This window comes from Vulpes vulpes, unplaced genomic scaffold (genome assembly GCF_048418805.1).
Source record: "Vulpes vulpes isolate BD-2025 unplaced genomic scaffold, VulVul3 u000000652, whole genome shotgun sequence".
Lineage (NCBI taxonomy): Eukaryota > Metazoa > Chordata > Mammalia > Carnivora > Canidae > Vulpes > Vulpes vulpes.
Genome location: NW_027325771.1, coordinates 315,555 through 336,704, shown reverse-complemented (window position 1 = coordinate 336,704; position 21,150 = coordinate 315,555). Strand labels below are relative to the sequence as shown.

General features: G+C 46.4%; 2 protein-coding genes across 17 annotated transcripts in view; one reads left to right on the top strand and one right to left on the bottom strand.

Annotated features, from left to right (window-relative positions):
* Positions 1 to 1,892, bottom strand: part of FAM169A (family with sequence similarity 169 member A) — a 61,595-nt gene extending 59,703 nt beyond the window's left edge. Inside the window, exon 1 of one of the 11 annotated variants that reach the window (XM_072745327.1) lies at positions 1,697 to 1,892. The gene's annotated coding sequence lies outside the window, so the exon portion shown is untranslated. Of the gene's footprint in view, positions 1 to 332; positions 1,163 to 1,484; positions 1,556 to 1,696 lie in introns of those variants that run through there. The other 10 variants (XM_072745340.1, XM_072745331.1, XM_072745338.1 and 7 more) reach the window with 10 other exon arrangements.
* On the top strand, positions 745 to 20,220 carry LOC112907192 (uncharacterized). 6 transcript variants are annotated; one of them, XM_072745344.1, is made up of 4 exons: positions 745 to 1,269; positions 9,281 to 9,386; positions 15,466 to 15,652; positions 18,171 to 18,254. In XM_072745344.1, exons 1-4 carry the CDS (start codon positions 745 to 747, stop codon positions 18,178 to 18,180), a joined length of 828 nt encoding a protein of 275 aa, XP_072601445.1. In that variant the 3' UTR covers positions 18,181 to 18,254. The 6 variants fall into 6 exon arrangements, 4 of the variants coding, with proteins under 4 accessions (XP_072601445.1, XP_072601448.1, XP_072601446.1 ...); XM_072745347.1 differs by having other exon boundaries at positions 14,481 to 20,220; XM_072745345.1 differs by lacking the exon at positions 15,466 to 15,652 and having other exon boundaries at positions 18,171 to 18,403.
* The last annotated feature ends 930 nt before the right edge of the window (positions 20,221 to 21,150 follow it).

Genomic DNA, 21,150 nt, shown 5'->3' with positions numbered 1-21,150 from the left:
AACTTTTCACAACCTTAAATCCACGGGTGAAGCATCTTAGGCCATTACAATCACTCGTGCAGCAGGCTAATATTGCTCCTTATATTCTAAGTTCCCTAAACCAATCCTCATCATAAATTCAAAGAGAGGGGCAGCCCCGGTGGCGCAGCGGGTTTAGCCCCGCCTGCAGCCCGGGGCGTGATCCTGGAGACCAGGGATCGAGTCCCACATCGGGCTCCCTCTGCCTGTGTGTCTCTCTCATGAATAAACAAATAAAATCTTAAAATAAATAAATGAATAAATGAATGAATGAATTCGAAGAGAGGAGGCTGCTAGGACACCCGCAAACTCACCCTGCAAGACTGATGCTGTAAGGCTTATCACAAAGGGGCCGTTCCCGGGCTCCCCTTACTATTCCACGCCCTGTCCTCCCCTCAACACAGGAAGTTAATCTGGTCCGTGTGAGGCACCAAAAATCTTTCCTCCTGTGGTTTGCAGACAGAGCCCGCACACCTCGGGTGCAACCAGGCCACCTACGTAAACACATGATCCGTGGAACCTCAAAGCCAGACCCATCCTGGTGAGTTCCCTCCGAGGCCCAGCCGAGGCCGAGCGTGTGTATTATGCAACACCACCCGGCCAGGTTCTAGGCCCGCGACGCCGCGTAAGCTGCAAACGGCGCCCACTCAATCCACCAGGCGCTTCGGCACAGTTTCGAGAAGATACATCAAAACAGGAATTACCAGATCCTCAGCAACCCTGAAAATGACAAACTGTGGCAGCTGTGATTCTCAGTTACAACTGTCCCTTCCGCAGGCTTCGAGGGCCCGCTTCCGCGGCCGGCCCCCTCCCAAGTCGTCCCGCGGGGGCACGGGGTCGGCGAAGGGGGCAGGGGGCCTGCAGCAGGTGGGCGCCTCGGACTCTGCGGAGCGGCCTCAGGGACCGACGAGGGAGCAGGATGCGCCACCGTCCCTGCCGCTGCAGCGCGGGTCCCTGAGGCGTAGCGCGCCGGCTCCAGGCCCCGCTCCCCGCTCCCCGCTCCCGGGGCGCAGGCCTCCGCACAGCGGGCCGCGCGGTGTCAGACCCGGGGCGGCGGGGGGGGCGCGTTCCAGGGCAGCACCTCCGCGGTGGCCGCGCCGGGAGGCGAGGGGAGGGACGCGGTCCCAGCGTGGCCGGGGTCCCCCTCAGCACCCGCGCGGCCGGGCGCGCACCGGGCGGCGCCTCCTCAGCGGGCGGCGCTGCACCGAGGCCGGCGATCCCCCTCAGCACCCGCGCGGCCCGGAGGCGGAGGTGAGGGACGCGGTCCGAGCATCCCCGGGCCCCCGCGCGCCTCAGCCCCAGCGTCTCGGCGCCGCTCCCCGGGCGGCGCTGCACCCAGGCCGGGCGGCGGCGAGCGCGGGCAGCCCCAGAGGCGGCGCCGCGGGCGGGCGCGCGCGATCCCGGCCCTGAGGACGACGCCGGCGGCCCCTCACACAAAATGGTGGCGCGACGCGGAGGCCGCGCACCTGGGGAGCGCCGCACGCCCCTCGTGGGGCCCGGCCGGCCGCCGGCAGCTGGACGCGCGCCCGCGGGGAGGAGGGCGGGGGGGAGGGGGGGCCTCGGCCTCCGCCTCCGGGAGGCCCGCGTCGTCGCGGGCGGGGCGGGGGGCGCGGGGTCGGGCGCGGCGGCCACAGCCGCGGCCTCAGCCCAGACCCGCGCGGGCGGGCCGCGCACTCACCTCGGACGGGCCTCCGCAGCCGCCGGCGCCGGGCGAGGAGGCGGGGCCACGGGAATGAATGGAGCGGGCGCGGCGGGCGGGGGGGCGACCCCCGGCGGGTCCGGGCCGCGCCGCTCGCGGCTGCCAGGCGGGTGCGGCCGCCTCCGTCCCCGGGGCCCCGGCCGCCCGGCTGCTCGTCGGCGGCTCGGCCGCAGCCCACCGTGCCCTCCGCCGGCGTGACGCACTCGCGCCGCCGCGCCTCAGCCCTCGCGCCGCGCCGCGCCCGCGCCCACCGCGAATCCCCCCGCCCGCGCCGCGCCGCCCCCCCGCGCCGGGGACGCCGCCCTCCCCCCGCCCCCCCGGCCGGGCTGGGCGGCCGCGGGCAGGTGCGCGCTCCCCCCGCCCCCCCGGCCGGCAGCGCGCCCGCGGCTGTGACCGCCAGGCTCCAGCGGCCTCGGCCGTGTGGACGCGCCGGGGCCTGGGCGGAGGGGCTGCGCCCGCCGGGACCCCCTGCCCCCCGGCCGGCCCGGCCCCGCGCCCCACTCCCGCCGAGCCCTTTCGCTCGCTTCCCCCGCTCGGAACAAAGATGCGCTCTCCGGGATGTGAAGAAGGGCGGGTTCCGCGGAGGTGGCGCTTGCCGTGGCTCAGGTGCGTTTGAGAAATGTGAGGATGGTGTGCAGGGAATTCGAAGATTTCCTTTTACGTGAATTCTGGAAAATAAACTCACCGTCCAGGAGCCGGGGCGTTGTTTTCCGCGCATCCAGGAGGTTTGAAATGATTTCTTGCTCGGCTTGCAAATACTTGGCAATCACAACACCAATCTTTCACAAATTTAATAGTGATCAAATTATTGATCGCTATTTATCCTTTCATTTTTTTTTCTATTTATCCTTTCAATAAATACTTCAAAGGATACTTGTCGATAGAGACCTATTAGACTCGGATTTTTTTTTTTTTTAAGCAAATAGGCTTTCCTGCCTCCAGTTGCTTTTAAGAAACAACCTCACATCAACCATGTTTCATTTATAATATTTAGCAGAAATCTTAAATGTTACACACCATTTACCATTTGTCCTAGACCTTTAAAAACTAGACCTAACTGAGCAGGAATTTTGAATATAGCTGGGTTTTACACAGAGCAAATGTTGAATGAACTCATAAAACTTAGAAATTTGTATTTCTGGAGTTGTATGTAAGTAGGAATCCCCACCGTAAACCCAGACAATTGCCACTTTGGGAAGACCTTTCTTTTCTTTTCTTTTTTTTTTTTTTTTTTTTTTTTTTTTTTGCTACCAGAGGCTGCAGTTGTTGAAACCTTAGGCCTCAATGCTAAACTAGCCAGAGCAACCTGTTTGTAATGTTTGAAATGCATGGTCTTGTCTGACTTTTAGCCCTACTTTTAGTCAGGGGGTGCTCATGCCTGGGAAGCGGGTCTCCCAAATGTCTGGCCACTGCTTGGAATCACAGCGGCGCCCCCCCCCCCCCCCCCCCCCCCCCCCCCGCCCCATCCAGGCAGCTAAACCCAGCTCTTCCTGTGGCAAGGATGCTACCTTCTGAGACCCACTGAAGAGATGCTGCCTCCTGTTAGGTGAGGAGTGTCCCATGAGGACACTCGGACTGCATTCTCTTCACTTGCAACATCATGTGGCCTTGAGTGTTTAAGGAATTAAAAAAAAAAAAATTCCCCATTTACTTACCTCTGGCAGAAATTCATTAAATCTTGCTTGTCCGTTTACCTATACTCTTGAGGATCCATTGAGCCCTTAGTGGGCAAAGAACTAAATTTTATGATAGTCACACACAGAGAGAGAAAGAGGCAGAGAGACACACAGGAGGAGGGAGAAGCAGGCTCCATATACCAGAGCCCGGCGTGGGATTCAATCCCGGGTCTCCAGGATCGCGCCCTGGGCCAAAGGCAGGCGCCAAACCGCTGCGCCGCCCAGGGATCCCAAATAGTAAGTCTTTATCAGAGTAGTACACGCTTTAAGCCACTACCAAAACATTTTGAAATAGGTTTGAGGCTTTTGTCCAAAAACTTTTCTGGAATGTAAAACGATTATCGTCTTGGCTTTTGTTGTTATACATGCTTCCTTTAATTGTTATTTTGTTAAGTTATAAGCAGAAGGAGGGCAGCCTGGTTGGCGCAGCGGTTTAGCACCGCCTTCGGCCCATGGCGAGATCCTGGAGACTCAGGATCGAGTCCCGCGTTGGGCTCCCTGCATGGAGCCTGCTTCTCCCTCTGCCTGTGTCTCTGCCTCGCTCTCTCTGTGTCTGTCATGAATAAATAAAATATTTTTAAAAATAAAAAAAAAGTTATAAGCAGAAGGAAACACAGTAAGAGTTTCCATTTCATTTTTAGTATATGTTAAAAAGAGAGTGGAACCATGTTAAGAGAAGCTTGCCGCAACTGGATTTTGGAGTTTGCTGACACAAATGACCCAGAGAAGAGCCCTTAAATTGCAGTGGAAAAGAGGAATTTCTAATTGCTAAAATAATGGCTAATGTTTTGGACTGCTAACAAATGGCAAGGTGCTCTACTAGCTTATTTGTGGAAATTAGCTCATAATCATCCTTTGAAGTACATGCTAATGTTATCTCCATTTGACCTGAGAGAGATAGAGGCACACAGAGAAGCTAAATAATTAGCCCATGATCACACAGCTAATAATGCTGCCAGTGGGACTCAAGAGCATACACCCTTAACCAGTATTCTGTACCACCTTTTATGTGTACAAAATCCTATGCCATATGATTGGATTTTGCTTTTGAATCCCTAAAACATACCAAATACTCAAAACATACCAAATACTTCATGTTTCAGTTATTTCCTAGATCTAAGTTTTTTTCAGGTTCTAGAGCACAATTATAAGTTTTACTAATATTTATTTAGTGTATGGAAGAAACACGATTCCCCAGAAGAGATTTGTTACCATCTTTGACCCTCTATTAGCTTTAAATGGGTAGAATTAGGATCTAATATATGGAATACATGTATTTGAAATTCATAAAATCACAGTGAGAAGCTTTTAATAACTGAGGCAGCCCAGGGACTTCCAGATCTAGAATATTAACCAATTAGTTAACTAGTTAGCTAATAATGTCAGCCATGGCAAAGGAGAAATGAGAAAGCAACCTTTCCTCCTTGAGCTAGAAGAAAAGGGACTCCCATTTCCTAGAATGTTCTGTTTCTTTCCCTGGTACATAAAATATGTCATAGGAATGATTTCAGGATTAAATGCAGCAGTTTGATGGGGTTTTCTGTGTCAGGCACTATATTTATCCACAGATTTCAAATTCCTGAGTGATACTATGCACCATGGGTGGGGAAAAGGTAAAAAGAACCTGAAGAACAAGAGAAATATCAGGTTTGAGAAGCCCAGTTATACTTGTTTCTTCTGATCGGTTTGGTCTAATATGAAATAGATGTTTAATCACAGAGTAAGTATTTGGTAAGTTTAGTTTGAGTTTAAGAGAAATAACATGGGATTTTTCAAGTTAGTAATGAAAAACTACATACATACATATTTGCATCTGTGGCAGATACTACCCAATTGCCTAGGTCAATATTTGTTCCCCCCTTTTCTCCGACTGACTCAATGTTATTCAGGTGGCAATGTGCCCAACTAAAACTATTTTCCTCTCCAGACTCCTCTTGCAATTAAGATGGCTATATGATCATTTTGGGGCAATGGAATGTAAGCAAAAAATCATTAGGAATGGCTTCCAAGAAAGCTGCTTTTCTGATAAAAAAGAAAGATTCAGATACCCCTTTGCCTTTTGCCATTTGTACTTTTTTCTTCTTCCTGCTTGAAAGGAGGACTTAAGTCTGGGATCAGAGTAGCCACCTTGAAGCCATGAGCTGACCATGGGAATGAAACCCATGTGTAACTATTCCAAGAGATAGGAACCAGGGACAATGATGACTTTATGGAGCTGCCACACCAATTACACACACTGCCTACCTCCAACTCTTCTCTGTTACTTGCCAACAAATGCGATCCTAACTAAAAGTCAAACACTACCTCCTTGATAGATCTAAAAATAAAATAAAAATAAACAGTCTTCTCTAGTGTATATACTATATAGTCATTATTCTTTGATTTTGCTGCTGTGTTAAGTAACTGAATTTTTGCAGATATCAGTGCTCTCTGTCACTTACCTACCTAATAGTGGAGGGGGGGGATAATTTTTGACTGTAAAAAGAATCTCTTATTTTTTCACTAATTTTTCTAGAGATGGGGGAGGGGAAGAGAGAATCTGAAACAGGCAGCATGGAGCCTGACACTGGCCTTGATCTCATGACACCAGCATCATGACATGAGCCGAAATCAAGAGTCCGACACTCAACCAACTGAGCCACCCAAGTGCCCGTTATATTTAATCCTATATAGTGTATTTGATTTTAACACATTTCACACATGACCTCAGGAAGTCTCTAATATCACCACGGGAAAGGATAAGTGGCTATAGTCATCTAGAAACAAGATGGTGGCCAAACTGATCACCACACCATATACATAAAACACAGGAAAGCAAAATTATGTTTTTTGTTTTTAACTAAAAACAAGTAGAAGGGATCCCTGGGTGGCTCTGCGGTTTAGTGCCTGCCTTGGGCCTAGGACATGATCCTGGAGTCCTTGGATCGAGTCCCACATTGGGCTCCCTGCATGGATCCTGCTTCTCCCTCTGCCTGTGTCTCTGCCTCTCCCTCTCTCTCTCTCTCTCTCTCTCTCTTTGTGTGTGTCTCTCATGATAAATAAAATCTTAAAAAAAAAAAAAGTAGAAGAATCAGGATTTAGAGAGGGCTCCTAAAATTAGATTATGTAGTTTGTACTTTATAGAAAGCAACCTGGTGATACATATCAAAAGTGTCAAAAATATGAATGTGTTCCCATAATACTACTACTAATACTACTAGAAACCTATCTGAAGGAAACCTTAGGAAGAAGAAAAAAGTTATGCTTATGAAGATGTCACTGAAGCACTTTTTTTAAAAGATTTTTAAAATTTATTCATTAGAGAAAGAAAGAGAATGGGGGTGAGCAGAGAGAGAGGGAGAGGCAGACACCCTGCTGAGTAGGGAGCCTGATGAGGAGCTTCGTCCCAGGACCCTGGGATCATGACCTGAGCCCAAGGCAGATGGTTAACCATCTGAGCCACCCAGGTGGCCCTGAAGCACTTCTTTCAAACTTTTTTTTTTTAATTTATTTCCTTTAGTAATTTCTGCATCTAATGTTGGGCTCGAACTCATGACCCCGAGATCAAGAATCACATGCTCCTCCAACTGAGCCAGGCAGGCACCCTTGAAGCATTTTTATTTTTAAAGAAGGCCAAAATGTATAAATACTGTAACAAATGTCTAATAATAGATATTAATTAAAGAAATGCAAAATGTTTGCCTATCTTATTGCAGGCAGTAAGAGGAAATATTTTTAATTGCTAATAGCAACTGGGAAGGCTTATTGAAACAGCTAAATGCTATAATAGGATGGCATGCAAAATGGAACACCCATCTGGAAGCAATGCATCATAATCTCCATTGTCATTATTGTTGGGTTATATTTATTGAACACTTCTTTCCCAGATACTGTACTGATGGGGTTCAGAGCCTGCCATTCCAGAATATGCCACTTTGGCATGCAGATTACTTGGAGCTAAAGATAATTGAGACCCAACAAACTCAAAAAGAACTTTTTACTGCCCCTTTAACTGATCTAAAGAAATTCAGATAAAGGGCACCTAGATGGCTCAGTTGGTTAAGTGTCTGCCTTTGGCTCAGGTCATGATCTCAGGGTCCTGGGATCAAGCCCTGCATTGGGCTCCCTGCCCAGTAGGGAGTCTGCTTCTCCCTCTCCCTCCGCTCCCTCCCAAATAAAATCTAAAAAAAAAAAAAAATTGAGAAAGGCTGTACCAGGAAGAGACCTATAACAAAGATAATTTTAACATAAGAAAGACTTCTCTTCATGGCATGGCAAACATTTGTTTACCAAGTATTTGCTCTTCCCATCTTCCTATGAACTATCTTTCTCCCCTTTGAAATCCCAGATCCTTACCCTCTCTTTAGTTCAGGATAGCATGTGAACCTCAAATGCCTGATTTTTGGAGAGACTCTCAGGTCTTAATCGGGCCCCTTAAGTTTTAATTAAGATTTTCTCCTGTTAATCTGTCCCATGATTTTTTTTTTTTAATTTTTTTTATTATTATTTTTTTTTAGTTATCTCTACCCCCAATTTGGGCCTAGAACTCATGACCCCAAGATCAATAGTCTCATGCTCCACCAATTGAGCCAACGAGGAGCACCTGTCTCATAACTTAATTATTAGACCAACCAAAGAAATTAGAATGGAAGAAAAGCTTTCTTCCCCTGCAGTACTGAATATCTGACCTTTGTTGTCTCCCTTAATTCTCACGCTATTTGAAGTAGACACTATATCTTCATTCCAGAGATGAGGAAACAAGTTTAGAGAGGCACAGAAACTGACCAAAGATGCTGGAGCCGGTAATTGACCCCCAGTGTAAAGCAGGAATTTGCCCATTGCTCTGAATTACTCTAGACTTAGGCATGAGACTATAGACTTAACTATACCTCTTCTCAACTAATATATATCTAGCTTCTAGAAAATATTTGTATTAACATCCTCTCACCCAGTATTTATACACCTATTAATTCAGCACATGTCTTTTAAAATGTTTATTATGGGCCAGCCCAGGTGGCTCAGCGGTTTAGTGCCGCCTTCAGCATGGGGTGTGATCCTGGAGACCAGGGATCGAGTCCCATGTCCGGCTCCCTGCATGGAGCCTGCTTCTCCCTCTGCCTGTGTCTTTGCCTCTCTCTCTCTCTCTCTCTCTTTCTCTCTCTCTCTCTCTGTCTCTCTCTCTCTCTATGTGGGTCTCTCACAAATAAATAAAATCTTTACAAAAAATAAAACATCTATTATGTCAGGCATTGTGCTAGATGGACTCTGTGATGTGGTAATGTGATGAAGGGGATGGGCAAAGCCAACAAGAAATGTAGATACGGTGTATAGAATAGCGGTTTCTGGCAGAACTGAAAAGACAACCAAGGCTTTTAGCAAAGTGCAGAGTGTCAAGAAATGAGGTTATTCTTTTAAAAAGTCCTGGTCAGCCATGATAAGGAGTATGGACTCAATCCCAAAAACAATGGGAGAGCCATTTTAGGAGTTTAAATTTCAGAGTCACATGACTACACTTGCATGTTAGCAAATATTCTCAGGCTGCAATGTGGAAATTGAATCTAAGAAAATAAGACTGGAGTTAAGCCAGTTATGGAACTGATATAGACTGATGACAATCTGGTCTAGAGGTCATAGTGAAGATGAAGAGAAGTAAATGAATTCTCACACTCAAAGGTAAGAAGCAGAGTGAACAGGACTTGGCAAAATGTGCAATGTACTAGAGAAGACAGGTAAGACCACAAGGTTTTTGGCTTGAAGCATTGGGTGGATGGTGGTGCTGCTTCCTAAAATGCCCAGTCAAAATCAAATAGGATCTAAATTTTTTTTAACTTATTTTTTATTGGTGTTCAATTTTCCAACATACAGAATAACCCCCAGTGCCCGTTACCCATTCACTCCCACCCCCCAGGATCTAGATTTTGAAGATCTAAATCTTCATAAGAAGATCTTGCATGGGAAGCCGAAATGTGACCAGAGAGGAAAGGGAGATTGTGGGAGCTGCGTGTTCAGTAAAGGTAAATCCACCCTTCAGAATTTATCCAAAGGAACTAATTAAGGATAAACACAATGATTTGCCTATACGACTATTTCAATATTGTTTGTGATAGGGAAACATTGCTGGTGGATAAAGGGCCAGAAAGTCCACCAAGAAGTTGCTAAATAAATGATGGCACATCCAGTATAGCAACTGTAGAATCTTATATCATTTTAAAATTGCATATTTTAAAAGATTTTATATATTTATTCATGAGAGACACAGAGAGAGAGAGGCAGAGACACAGACAGAAGGAGAAGCAGGCTCCCTGCCGGGGAACCCGATGTGGAACTCGATCCCAGGCCCCGGGATCACAACCTGAGCCAAAGGCAGACACTCAACCACTGAGCCATCCAGGTGCCCCTAAAATTGCATTTCTAAACAATATTTAATAATATCGGAAAATATTTTTTTAAATATTTTATTTATTTGTTCATTATAGAGAGAGAGAGGCAGAGACACAGGCAGAGGGAGAAGCAGGCTCCATGCCGGGAGCCCGACGCGGGACTCGATCCAGGGACTCCAGGATCACACCCTGGGCCAAAGGCAGGAGCTAAACCACTGAGCCACCCAGGGATCCCCCAATATCGGAAAATATTAAGTGGAAAAGACATCTGTTTAAAAAGCACAGTACTACTTTTGCTTTTAGAATTATGCTAATCATACAAATATATTCAGGGAATATATAGATCATAAGGATATATATATTGAAAAGTTAATAGAAGTTAGAAAATGGATTAGAAAGAGGCAAAGTTGGAAAATGGATTAGAAAGAGGCAAAACAGGGTAGTGGGAACACTGGATAGGTGATTTATATTTTGTGGTTATTTTTATCATTTTGCATGATGAACATAAAAATCCTTTTATAATTAAAAATTTAATGTTTTTTCTTGTTAAGAAATGTATAGCACGGGGACACCTGTGTGGCTCAGTGGTTGAGCAAACAGTAATTCTCTTGGCAGCCATGAGCTGTTCCAGACAGAAACTTAAGCAGGATCAGATCATTCCAGGGCTCTGGGCTGCTAGAAGCCATGCTATAGTTTGCTCAGTTCTCCTACTGTAGGGGTCTGGATGCGGTCATTCTTGCCTAGAGTTTGGATCAGTCCATTAAGCGTCTGCATTTGGCTCGGGTCGTGATCCCTGGGATCAAGTCCCACATTGGGCTCCCTGCTCAGCAGGAAGTCTGCTTCCCCCTCTGTCACTTCCTCTACCCCTTCATTCTCTCTCTCTCATATAAATAAATAAAATCTTTATTAAAAAATCCCAATGCAAAAAAAATGCTATCTTAAAAAAATAAATGAGTTCCTGTACTTTAATTCTCACCCACTGCCCTACCAGAGTCAATTTGTTTTATCCATAAATTGAAATGTTTTTAATGAAAGTAAATTTCTAGCATATTATTTTGGGTTTTGGTGGCATATTCCACACTCCGAGAACATTGTTATGCAAACACTCTACTTAACTAACTAAACAGTATATAGTACTTACACTTGTGTTTGCTAAAGATACAGGAATTATAATCTCACCCCCACCCCCATTCACCTCCCCACCCACCTGTTCAACACCGCCACCACCAGCTTCCTTTACTGATTTAGAAAAATATTGCAAAGTAGAAAGTGGCAACATTATTAATTGGCTTTCTTCACGTCAGCTACCTGCACAAGGGACTCCATTAACAACTAAATTCTGTCCTGCAGATAATGCTAGGACAGAAAATGCTTTCCACATAATGATTTACATATGGAAGCCGTAGATATTGTAATTAAGAAAAACATAAAGCAAAGAATCCTTTACTGCAACTTCAAAACCCAAAATCAAACCAACAAAAACCTATGAAACTCTGAATACTCTAGCTCAACTAGGATGATTAGAGGGGGATAAAAAAAAACAAGCAAGACACCCGAATTCCTTTATATTGGAAAGGAGCAAAATAGAACAGTACTTTCAACCCAAAGACACATCCAACAGCAAAAGGCACGTCCTGCCTGCCGAGGCTTAGAAGGTCTTCTGCTTCCCCCACATCAAGGCTGAAACAATACACAATGTCTCTCAATTTTTCTGCCTGGCCCAGGGTTGAAAAGCTACAGTGGAAATGAGTAGAGCTGGGTGGGGGATGGGGTGGACTAGGCCTTTGGAGTGGCGCCGGCCTCCTTTGCTCCCTGCTTGCCAAGCTTTTCCAGCTTCTGTGCTAAAAATGCAGAGTTCTGAGTCTCTTCCCTAAAGATTTCAATCCAGGAGATCCAGAATGGTGAATTAGGGACAAAGGGGGCTAGCCAGGGCTAGGTAGGGGCCATGAAATCGAGCTCACAAAAATTCAAAAAATGCTGAGCTGTGAGGAACCCAGAGATAAGGGAACAAGCCAGGCTACCCTGCCCTAGGTGTGGGCAGGGAGGGTGCCTTTTTTATGACAGTCATCTGAGACCAACAAAGAATAACGTGGGGTCCCTGGGTGGCGCAACGGTTTGGCGCCTGCCTTTGGCCCAGGGCGCGATCCTGGAGACCCGGGATTGAATCCCACATCGGGCTCCCGGTGCATGGAGCCTGCTTCTCCCTCTGCCTGTGTCTCTGCCCCTCTCTCTCTCTCTCTCTCTCTCTGTGACTATCATAAATAAATAAAAATTTAAAAAAAAAAAAAAAAAAAGAATAACCTGACCCCAAAGAAGAAGTAGCCATTAAAGATATTATTACTAGTCCTTACTCCATGCTGATATCCATAGATGGGTTAAAAGGATTTAAGTTCCCTGGTTGGCTTTCAATAAAAGCCCAACCCTACAAGCCCTCAGGGGCAACCCTGTTGGGACCCCTCTCACTTCTGACAACTTTCTCTGTCTCTTTGCTTAATAAACTTGTATCCCTTTACTCACCCTTCTTTGTCCATGAAACTCATTCTTCAACTGTGTGAGACAATAACCAAGCTCCCCTGTATCGATGGGACCAAGGAATCCTTATTTTATTTTTTATTTTTATTATTCTTTAAAAAGATTTATGTATTTATTTATTTTTGAGAAAGAGAAAGAGTGCACAGAGCAGTGTTGTGCCCAAGATTACATATCCGAGAAACCACCAAGGAGCCGACACCGATGCAAACACACGAGGGTTTATTAACAAGCTCGAGCTTGGGTCCAAGTGCAGGGACTTGGACCCCAAGGGGGGACCTCCAGACGGAGGGGAGGAATTTCTCAAGTTCTGTTTACATTCTGATATGGGGCTTTCAAGGGCATTAAGCTCTGTTCTCATTCTGATATGGGGCTTCCTGCCACTGGCTTGAGCTCTGTTCTCATTCTAACATGGAGCTTAACTGCTGTAAGGTAAAGGTCAGCTCTTATTCCCAGGGGCCTGGGATGGCTGTACTTGGGCTAACACTGAACTTCAGGTGGAATGGCCTTAATTTCCTCGGCCTCCACAAGCAGGGCAAGGGGCAAAGGGAGGAGACAAAATTTCAAGCAGACTCCATCCTGAGCTCAGAACCTGACCCAGGGCTCAATCTCATGACCCTGAGATTATGGCCTAAACTGAAATCAAGAGTCAGATAGATGCTTGACTGACTGACCCACTCAGACGTCCCCCAAATCCACATTTTATTTACCCAATTTTTTAAATTTTACTTAAATTCAATTTGCCAACATATAGTATGACACCCAATGCTCATCCCGTCAGGTGCCCTCCTCAGTGCCCATCACCTAGTACTGCATCCCCCCAAAATCCACATTTTAAATAAGCACCATAGCTATGATCTTTATCAAGACTCTGAATAGATAGTGAGGCTAATTAACACAATAAAAACACTGAGATGAGACAACGAGTATCATACATGTATGACTAAGTGAAGGGATTTAAACTTCTGATTTTTTTTTTAATTAAGATCTGACATTTACAGTAAAGGGCATACAGTCTCTAGTATTCAGTGTATAGTTAGTTCATTGAATTTTTAGTGTGTGAACAACTAGATAACTCCACCCAACTGCTATACTAAATAGAAATTAGTATACTTCTATTATGAAATGTTTTGTATCTAGCTTCTTTTGCTCACCCTTACGTGTATGATAATCAACTGTGTTGTTGATTGTTGAAGTAGCTTTTTTTTTATTTCTGTGTACTATCCCATTGTATGAAAATGCCATGATTTATTTACCCCTTTTCATATAGATAGACATCTATCATTTCAAAATCGCTTGGCATTTCCATATGAATTTTAGGATCAGCTTGTCCAGTTCTGCAAAAAAGGCAATTAGATTCTTATACAGATCACATTGAATCTATAGCTCAATTTGTGTAGTATTGTCATCTAAAAAAATATCATGTCGGGATCCCTGGGGGGCGCAGCGGTTTGGCGCCTGCCTTTGGCCCAGGGCGCGATCCTGGAGATCCAGGATCGAATCCCACGTCGGGCTCCCAGTGCATGGAGCCTGCTTCTCTCTCTGCCTATGTCTCTGCCTCTCTATCTTTCTCTGTGTGTGACTATCATAAATAAATAAAAATTAAAAAAAATATATTTAAAAAAATATCATGTCTTCCAATATATAAACAGTGGATGTCTTTCATTTATTTAAATCCTCTGCTTTTTGTGGGTCTTGTTTGCAGTATGCAAGTCTTGCACTTCCTCAGTTAATTTATTCCTATTTTGTCTTTTTCTGATGCTACTATACATGAAATTGTTCTTAATTTAATTTTCAGATTGGTCATTGCTTGTATATAGAAATTCAATTGATTTTCGTATATTGACCCTGTATCCTGCTACTTGAATTAACTTATCAGCTTTAATAGTTTTTTGGTGGGTTCCTTAGGGTTTTCAACACACGAGATCATGTAATCATGCAAATAGGAGTTTAACAGCACTTCAGCTGATTTTAAGGATTAACTTGCTTCAGGCTAATGCCCTCCCCGAGTGCTGACCTAAGTCTCTGGATCATGGACCTTGAGAAGTGAAGGCCCCAGTGTTCCCAGGCCCCAGGGGCCAGCAAGCCTCTCTGAGGCTGCCTTGGCTTTCTGATTAGCATAGCAATTTTTTAGCAAAATGTTTTTCTTTTTTAGGCCACACAAATGATTTTACTAACCTCCCTTTGTGTATCTTGTAGACCTTGCCCTCCTTTGAGGAAAGAACAAAGTAGTCCTACGCATCACAAAACAGGAACTGTACCTCCTCACACATCCCTCAAGCACTGAGATAATGTCTGTAGCTGGCACCACGGAGTCTGCACATGATCAAGACATGTTGCAGGCCACTGCGTTCCCTTTGCTGAGTAACTGCCCTAAACCCTTTTAAGAACCCCTGGGCAAGGCAGAAACCTTGCAGTTGGTTTTGGTACAAGACTCTGCCCTCTCCCCAGGTGGCTGGCCTCCTGAATAAAGCTCAAATTCCTTTCCAATGAAACCTTGTCTCTTGAGAATTTGTCTTTTCAGTGACAGGCAAACTTGGGATTGGGATTCAGAAACAGAAGTAGTTTCACTTCCTCTTTTCCAGTCTTGATTCTTTCTTTTCTTCTTCTTCTTCTTCTTCTTCTTCTTCTTTTTTTTTTTTTTTTTTTTTTTTTTTGCTTTTGCCTAATTGCTGGGCCAGAACCTCCCACACAATGTTAAATAGAAGTGATGAGAATGGACATCTTTGTCTTTCTTGTTTCTAATCTTAGGGAAAATGTTTTCAGTATTTTACCAGTAAGCATGATTTTAGCTATGGGTTTTTCCTGAATGATCTTTAGCAGGATGAGAAAGTTTCCTTCTATCCTATTTTGTTGAGTGTTTTTATTATGAAAGGGCATTGAATTTTGTCAAATGTTTTCCTCTATTTAGGTGATCCTGTGGTTTTCCTTTATTCTATTAATATGATGTATTACATTGATTCTCATATGTTGAACCAACCTTGCTTTCTTGGGGATAAATACCACTTGGTCATGGTGCACAATCCTTTTTTTATGATATGAGATTTAGTTTTCCAGTGTTTGCAGAGGATTTTTGCGCCTATGTTCATAAGTGATGTTGGTCTGTGGTTTTCTTTTTTGTGATACCTATCTTCATTATCATATTATATTTGTCTGACTGGCCGGGTCTGTATTGTGCCTGCAGGACGCTGTACTCTGTATTTGGACCAGCGGGGGAGGCAGACATGCCCTGAGACCCCTGGAACCCTCTGGAGTCGGACTCCGGAGTGGTCTGGAAGAGGAACGGAGCCCTGGCACTCCCTCCTCTTCGGGGAGGGTCGTTGTTCGCGACCACTCCCATCTGAATCCGCCGCACCAGTCCTGTCATCTGTGTACGTCTGTTTGTTCTGTGTCTTCCTGTCTTCCTCCTCCCCACTCACCTCTTTTCTACACCCATGGGGCAAACTGTAACCACCCCTTTAAGCCTCACTCTAGATCACTGGAAAGAAGTCGCCGGCCAGGCACACAATCTTTCGGTCGAAGTCAGAAGACGAAAATGGGTCACCTTCTGCTCCTCAGAATGGCTGACTTTCAACGTCGGGTGGCCCAGGAATGGAACTTTTAATATTGACATTATCTTGCAGGTGAAGGCCCTGGTCTTTCAGCCAGGACCCAATGGACACCCTGATCAGCTCCTGCAGACTCTCCTCACCACGGAGGAGAGACAGCGCGTCTACAGAAAAACGTCCCCGGGGCGGATGGGAGGCTGACCCAGTTGCCTAATGAAATTGAGGATGTTTTCCCCTTGGTTCGCCCAACCTGGGACTATGACACTGCTGCTGGTAGGGAGCGGCTCCGTCTCTATCGCCAGGTACTCCTAGCGGGTCTCAAAGGGGCAGGGCGACGCCCCACCAATTTGGCAAAGGTACGTGCTATAGTGCAGGGAAAAGATGAGACGCCGGCAGGTTTTCTGGAAAGATTAATGGAAGGCTACCGTATGTATACTTAAAGAAAGAGAGAGAGAGAGAGAGAGAGGAAAGAGAAAGAGAAAGAGAGAGAGAGAAAAAGAGAAAAAATAAAAGAGATAAAGGAAACGCAATAAAGAACTGACTGGGATACTGGCCACCATAGTACAGGGCTCAGGGAAGAGTAAGTCAGGACAGAGTAAGGACCTGGGAGACAAAAGAAAACCACGGGTTGAATGAGACCAGTGTGCCTACTGCAAGGAAAAAGGACATTGGGTTAAAGATTGTCCAAAGAAGGGCCTAACGCAGGGACCTAAGAAGAAGCCCATTCCCGTTCTGTCCCTAGAGGATGAAGATTAGGGGTGTCAGGGCCAGGAGCCCCACCCCCCGAACCTCGGATAACCCTTAAAGTGGGGGGTCAACCAGTGACCTTCCTGGTTGATACGGGAGCTCAACATTCAGTTTTAACTGAGGCAGAAGGACCCTTGAGCTCTATCTAAAAGATGCATTCTTTTGCCTAAAGTTAAGCTCTCAAAGCCAGCCTATTTTTGCCTTTAAATGGAAAGATCCTGAGACGGGATTCTCAGGACAACTCACTTGGACAAGGCTACCACAGGGATTCAAAAACTCCCCCACATTGTTCAACGAAGCCTTGCATCAGGACTTGGCAGATTTCCGAGTTGGCCATCCGGACCTCGTTCTCCTGCAGTACATGGATGATTTGCTCATAGCGGCTAAGACAGAACAGGATTGTGTAAAAGGTACGGGGGCCCTGCTCGAGAGACTGGGAGGACTGGGGTATAGGGCCTCCGCCAAAAAGGCCCAAATAGGCCAGACAAAATAAAAAGGGCCTTATTGACCGCCCCTGCCCTGAGCCTCCCAGATGTAACCAAGCCATTTACACTATATGCTGATGAACGCCAAGGAATAGCCAAAGGGGTCCTAACTCAGAAACTGGGACCCTGGAAAAGGCCCGTGGCATACTTTTCAAAAAATTAGACAGCGTGGCTGCAGGATGGCCCCCATGTCTCCGAATAATAACGGCTGTGGCAGTCCTGGTAAAAGACTCAGATAAGTTGGCCTTCGGCCAACCCCTCACTGTGGTGGCCCCCCCATGCCATAGAGACAGTCATCCGCCAGCCGCCTGATCGATGGCTCTCAAACGCTCGGGTCACCCATTATCAGGCCATGTTACTGAATTCCGAGCGGATACGGTTCGGAACGGCTACATCCCTAAACCCGGCCACCTTGCTTCCAGAAGCCGAGTCCCCCTCCCTGGTAATGCATGATTGCCACCAGATCCTAGCCGAGGTCCATGGCACCAGAGGGGACTTGACGGACCAGCCTTTGCCAGATGCTGAAGCAACCTGGTACACTGATGGGAGTACAGCAGAAAATTGAGTATAATTCACTGTCCTGGGCATCAGCGAGGCAACGACCCAGTAGCAGAGGGGAACAGGATGGCTGATGAAACAGCACGAGCCACTGCACTAGGCCCACAGGAGGATGGACAGAAGCATTCCCCACCAAACGAGAAACTGCCCAGGTGGTTGTCAAGAAAATCCTAGAAGAAATTTTCCCCCGGTTTGGACTGCCCAAGGTAATAGGGTTGGACAAAGGCCCCGCCTTCGTCTCCCAGGTAAGTCAGTTGGTGGCCAGATTACTGGGGATAAATTAAAAATTACATTGCGCATGCAGACCCCAGAGCTCAGGACAGGTAGAAAGAATGAATAGAACAATTAAAGAGACCCTAACCAAATTGATATTGGAGACTGGCACTAGAGACTGGGTCCAACTCCTCCCTATGGTTCTGTTCCGAGTCCGGAACACTCCCGCGCGCCATGGGCTAACTCCTTATGAGATTCTCTATGGAGGTCCCCCACCAGTAACTGACTTACTAGATTCTGCTTACTAGATTCCTCTTGCTAACACTCCCGGTTTACAGGACAGGCTAAAGGCGCTCCAGATTATCCAGCACCAGATCTGGAAACCCCTTGCAGCTGTTTACCGCCCCGGAGACACAACCGACCCACACCCGTTCTAGATCGGTGACTCCATCTACGTCAGGAGACATCAGTCCAGGGTACTACTAACCACCGCAACCGCCCTAAAAGTAGACGGTATTGCTGCTTGGGTCCACGCCTCACACGTCAAGCGTGCCCCATCAATGAGCACCGCTGATGCCAGCCAGGACGGACCGGGTGAGCCACTCCAATGGAAGCTCCACCGCACCCAAAACCCGCTCAAGATAAGACTTTCAAAAATTGTTCAATAACAGTTGTTATATTCCTACCTCTCCTAGCGCTCTTCACCCCCGCCAAAGGTAACCCTCATGCCCCCAAAAGGTTAACCTGGCAGGTACTAACATCTGGGGGTGACGAGGTCTGGTCCACAACTAAAGACTGCTCCCGTCTGGTGGCCTAACCTATATCCTGACTTATGTAAGCTAACCATAGGGGCCCCCAGCCCATGGGACCTAGAGGGATACTTTGACACCTCTAGGGCCCCCAACCGAGAAAGCCCCCCCAGGGCGACTGGGATTAGACCCATGGGGAGAATGTGGCACGCCTGACAGAAGGGCCATGCTAAGCACTCTTTCCTTTTATGTCTGTCCCGAGTACCACAGAGATCGCAGGCTAAATCCCACCTGTGGAGGGGGGGAACACTTCTATTGTAAAAATTGGGGGTGCAAGACTACGGGAAACACAGGATGGGAGGCCCTCCTCCTCCTGGGATTACATCACTGTCAAGGCTAACTACACTCACCCAGGGTTACCAGGAACTCTGCAATACTACCACCCTGATTTTAGGGACTGACTCTTACCTGGTGCCCCAGCCGGGAACCTAGTGGGCATGCAACTAAGGCCTCACCCCCTGTGTATCTGCTCAGGCCCTAAATGACTCTGAGGACTTCTGTGTTATGGTGCAGATTATGCCCAGGGTATTCTATCACCCTGCTAAAACTCTAGAAAATCAGTATGATGAACATCCCACCCGTTTTCGGCGCGAACCTGTCTCCCTAACCCTAGCCGTTATGTTGGGACTAGGGGTCGCTACTGGGGTGGGTACTGGCGCAGCTGCTCTGATCCAGGGCTCACGACGTTATATAGAACTCCAAGCAGCTGTAGATGAGGATCTACAGGCACTAGAGCAGTCCATTTCTAAGTTAGAACAATCCCTCACCTCACTTTCAGAAGTAGTACTTCAAAACAGGAGAGGCTTGGATTTACTATTCCTGAAAGAGGGAGGACTGTGTGCGGCCCTAGGAGAAGAATGCTGTTTCTATGCAGACCATTCTGGAGTCATCAGGGACTCCATGGCCAAACTCAGGGATAGGTTAAATAAAAGACAAAGGGACCGACCGGGAGGCCCAGCAGGGCTGGTTTGAAAGCTGGTTTAACCAGTCTTTAACCAGGTCATCCCTGGATGACCACCCTAATCTCTACCATTATGGGCCCTCTAGTTATCCTGCTCCTACTGCTAACTTTCGGCCCCTGCATCCTCAACCGGCTGCTCCAGTTCATCCGAGAAAGATTGTCTATTACCCAAGCTCTGGTATTAACTCAACAATATCGGGCCCTCCAAACTGAAGAAATAAATGTTCCCTAAGATTTTAAGATTAAAATCAGCCCAAACAAAGAGGAGGGAATGAAGAACACCCCCCACCCCCCCACCCCCCCCCACCCCACCCCCCCGTGAGTAGGACCAGCCTTAATCCAGAGGCAGCCCATCCCTGTGCCTCCCTGGAATTTAAGCAACAAAAAATATTCTGGTTGTCCGAGATAAGAAAACCATTCCCCCTCATGCCCTGACTGAAATGTCCCTGAACAGGTTCATGTTGACCTTCTGAGAAATCAATAACCTGGATGTTATGCTACTCCCCCGGTTTCTTTGCCTTTAAAAGATGCCTGTAATTGCTAATCGGGGCTCTCTTCCTCCTCGGAGGCGGAGAGCCCATTTGCGCAAACGTTCAATAAACCCTCTTGCTAATTGCATCTGCCTGTCTGGGGTCTGAGTCTCTGGGGCGTCCACTGGGACACGTTGGCACCCGTGAGCCAGGGTCCAACACAAGTTAGAAAGTAATCTCTCCTGTTTTTTGATAGACTTTGAGGATTTATTCTCTTCCTTTCCCCCTTCCTTCCTTCCCTCTTTCCTTCCTTCATTCCTTCCTTTAACCTCTACACCCAACGTGGGGCTTGAACTTACACCACTGAGATAAAGAGTCACATGTTCCACTGTCTGAAACAGCCAAATGCCACTGTATTAATTCTTTAAATGTTTGATAGAATTTAGCAGTGAATCAATGTGTACCTGGGCTTTTTTTGGTGGGTATCTTTGTTTACTAATTAAATCTCTTTACTTACTGTCAGTCTATTTAGATTATCTACTTTTTCTTTTCTTTTTTTAAAGATTTATTTATTTATGAGAGGGATAAGGAGGTAGAAGTAGAGAATTTTCAAGCAGATTCCCCACTGATTGTGGAACCTGATGTGGGGCTTGATTCCATGACCCATGAAGTCATGACCTGAGCTGAAACCAAGAGTAGGATGCTTAACCACCTGAACCATCCAGGTGCCCCCTATTTTTTTTCTTGAATCAGTTTTGAGTATTTATGTGTTTTTAGGAATTTGTCCTTTTCATATAGATTGTCTAATTTGTTGACACACATTTGCTCATAGTGTTCCTTTATACTCTTTTGATTTCCGTAAGATGGATAGTAATGACCCCCTTTTACCTCTGATTTTAGTAATTTGGGTCTTCTCTTTTTGTCATGGTCAGTCTATCTAAAGGCTTTTTAATTTTGTCATTCATTTCAAAGAACCAGTTTTTGGCTCTGTTGAACTTCTCTGTTATTTTTCTTTTTCTATTTCACTTGTTTACACTATAGTATTTATTATTTACTTCATTTGTCCATGCTTTGGATT

Excerpts from the sequence above, each read along its gene's own strand:
- LOC112907192 (XM_072745344.1), top strand. The coding sequence starts at position 745 with ATGACAAACTGTGGCAGCTGTGATTCTCAGTTACAACTGTCCCTTCCG. Across the intron at positions 1,270-9,280 it reads CGCGCGGCCCGGAGGCGGAG|GATCTAGATTTTGAAGATCT; the intron begins GTGAGGGACGCG and ends CCCACCCCCCAG. Across the intron at positions 9,387-15,465 it reads GAGCTGCGTGTTCAGTAAAG|GACGCTGTACTCTGTATTTG; the intron begins GTAAATCCACCC and ends TTGTGCCTGCAG.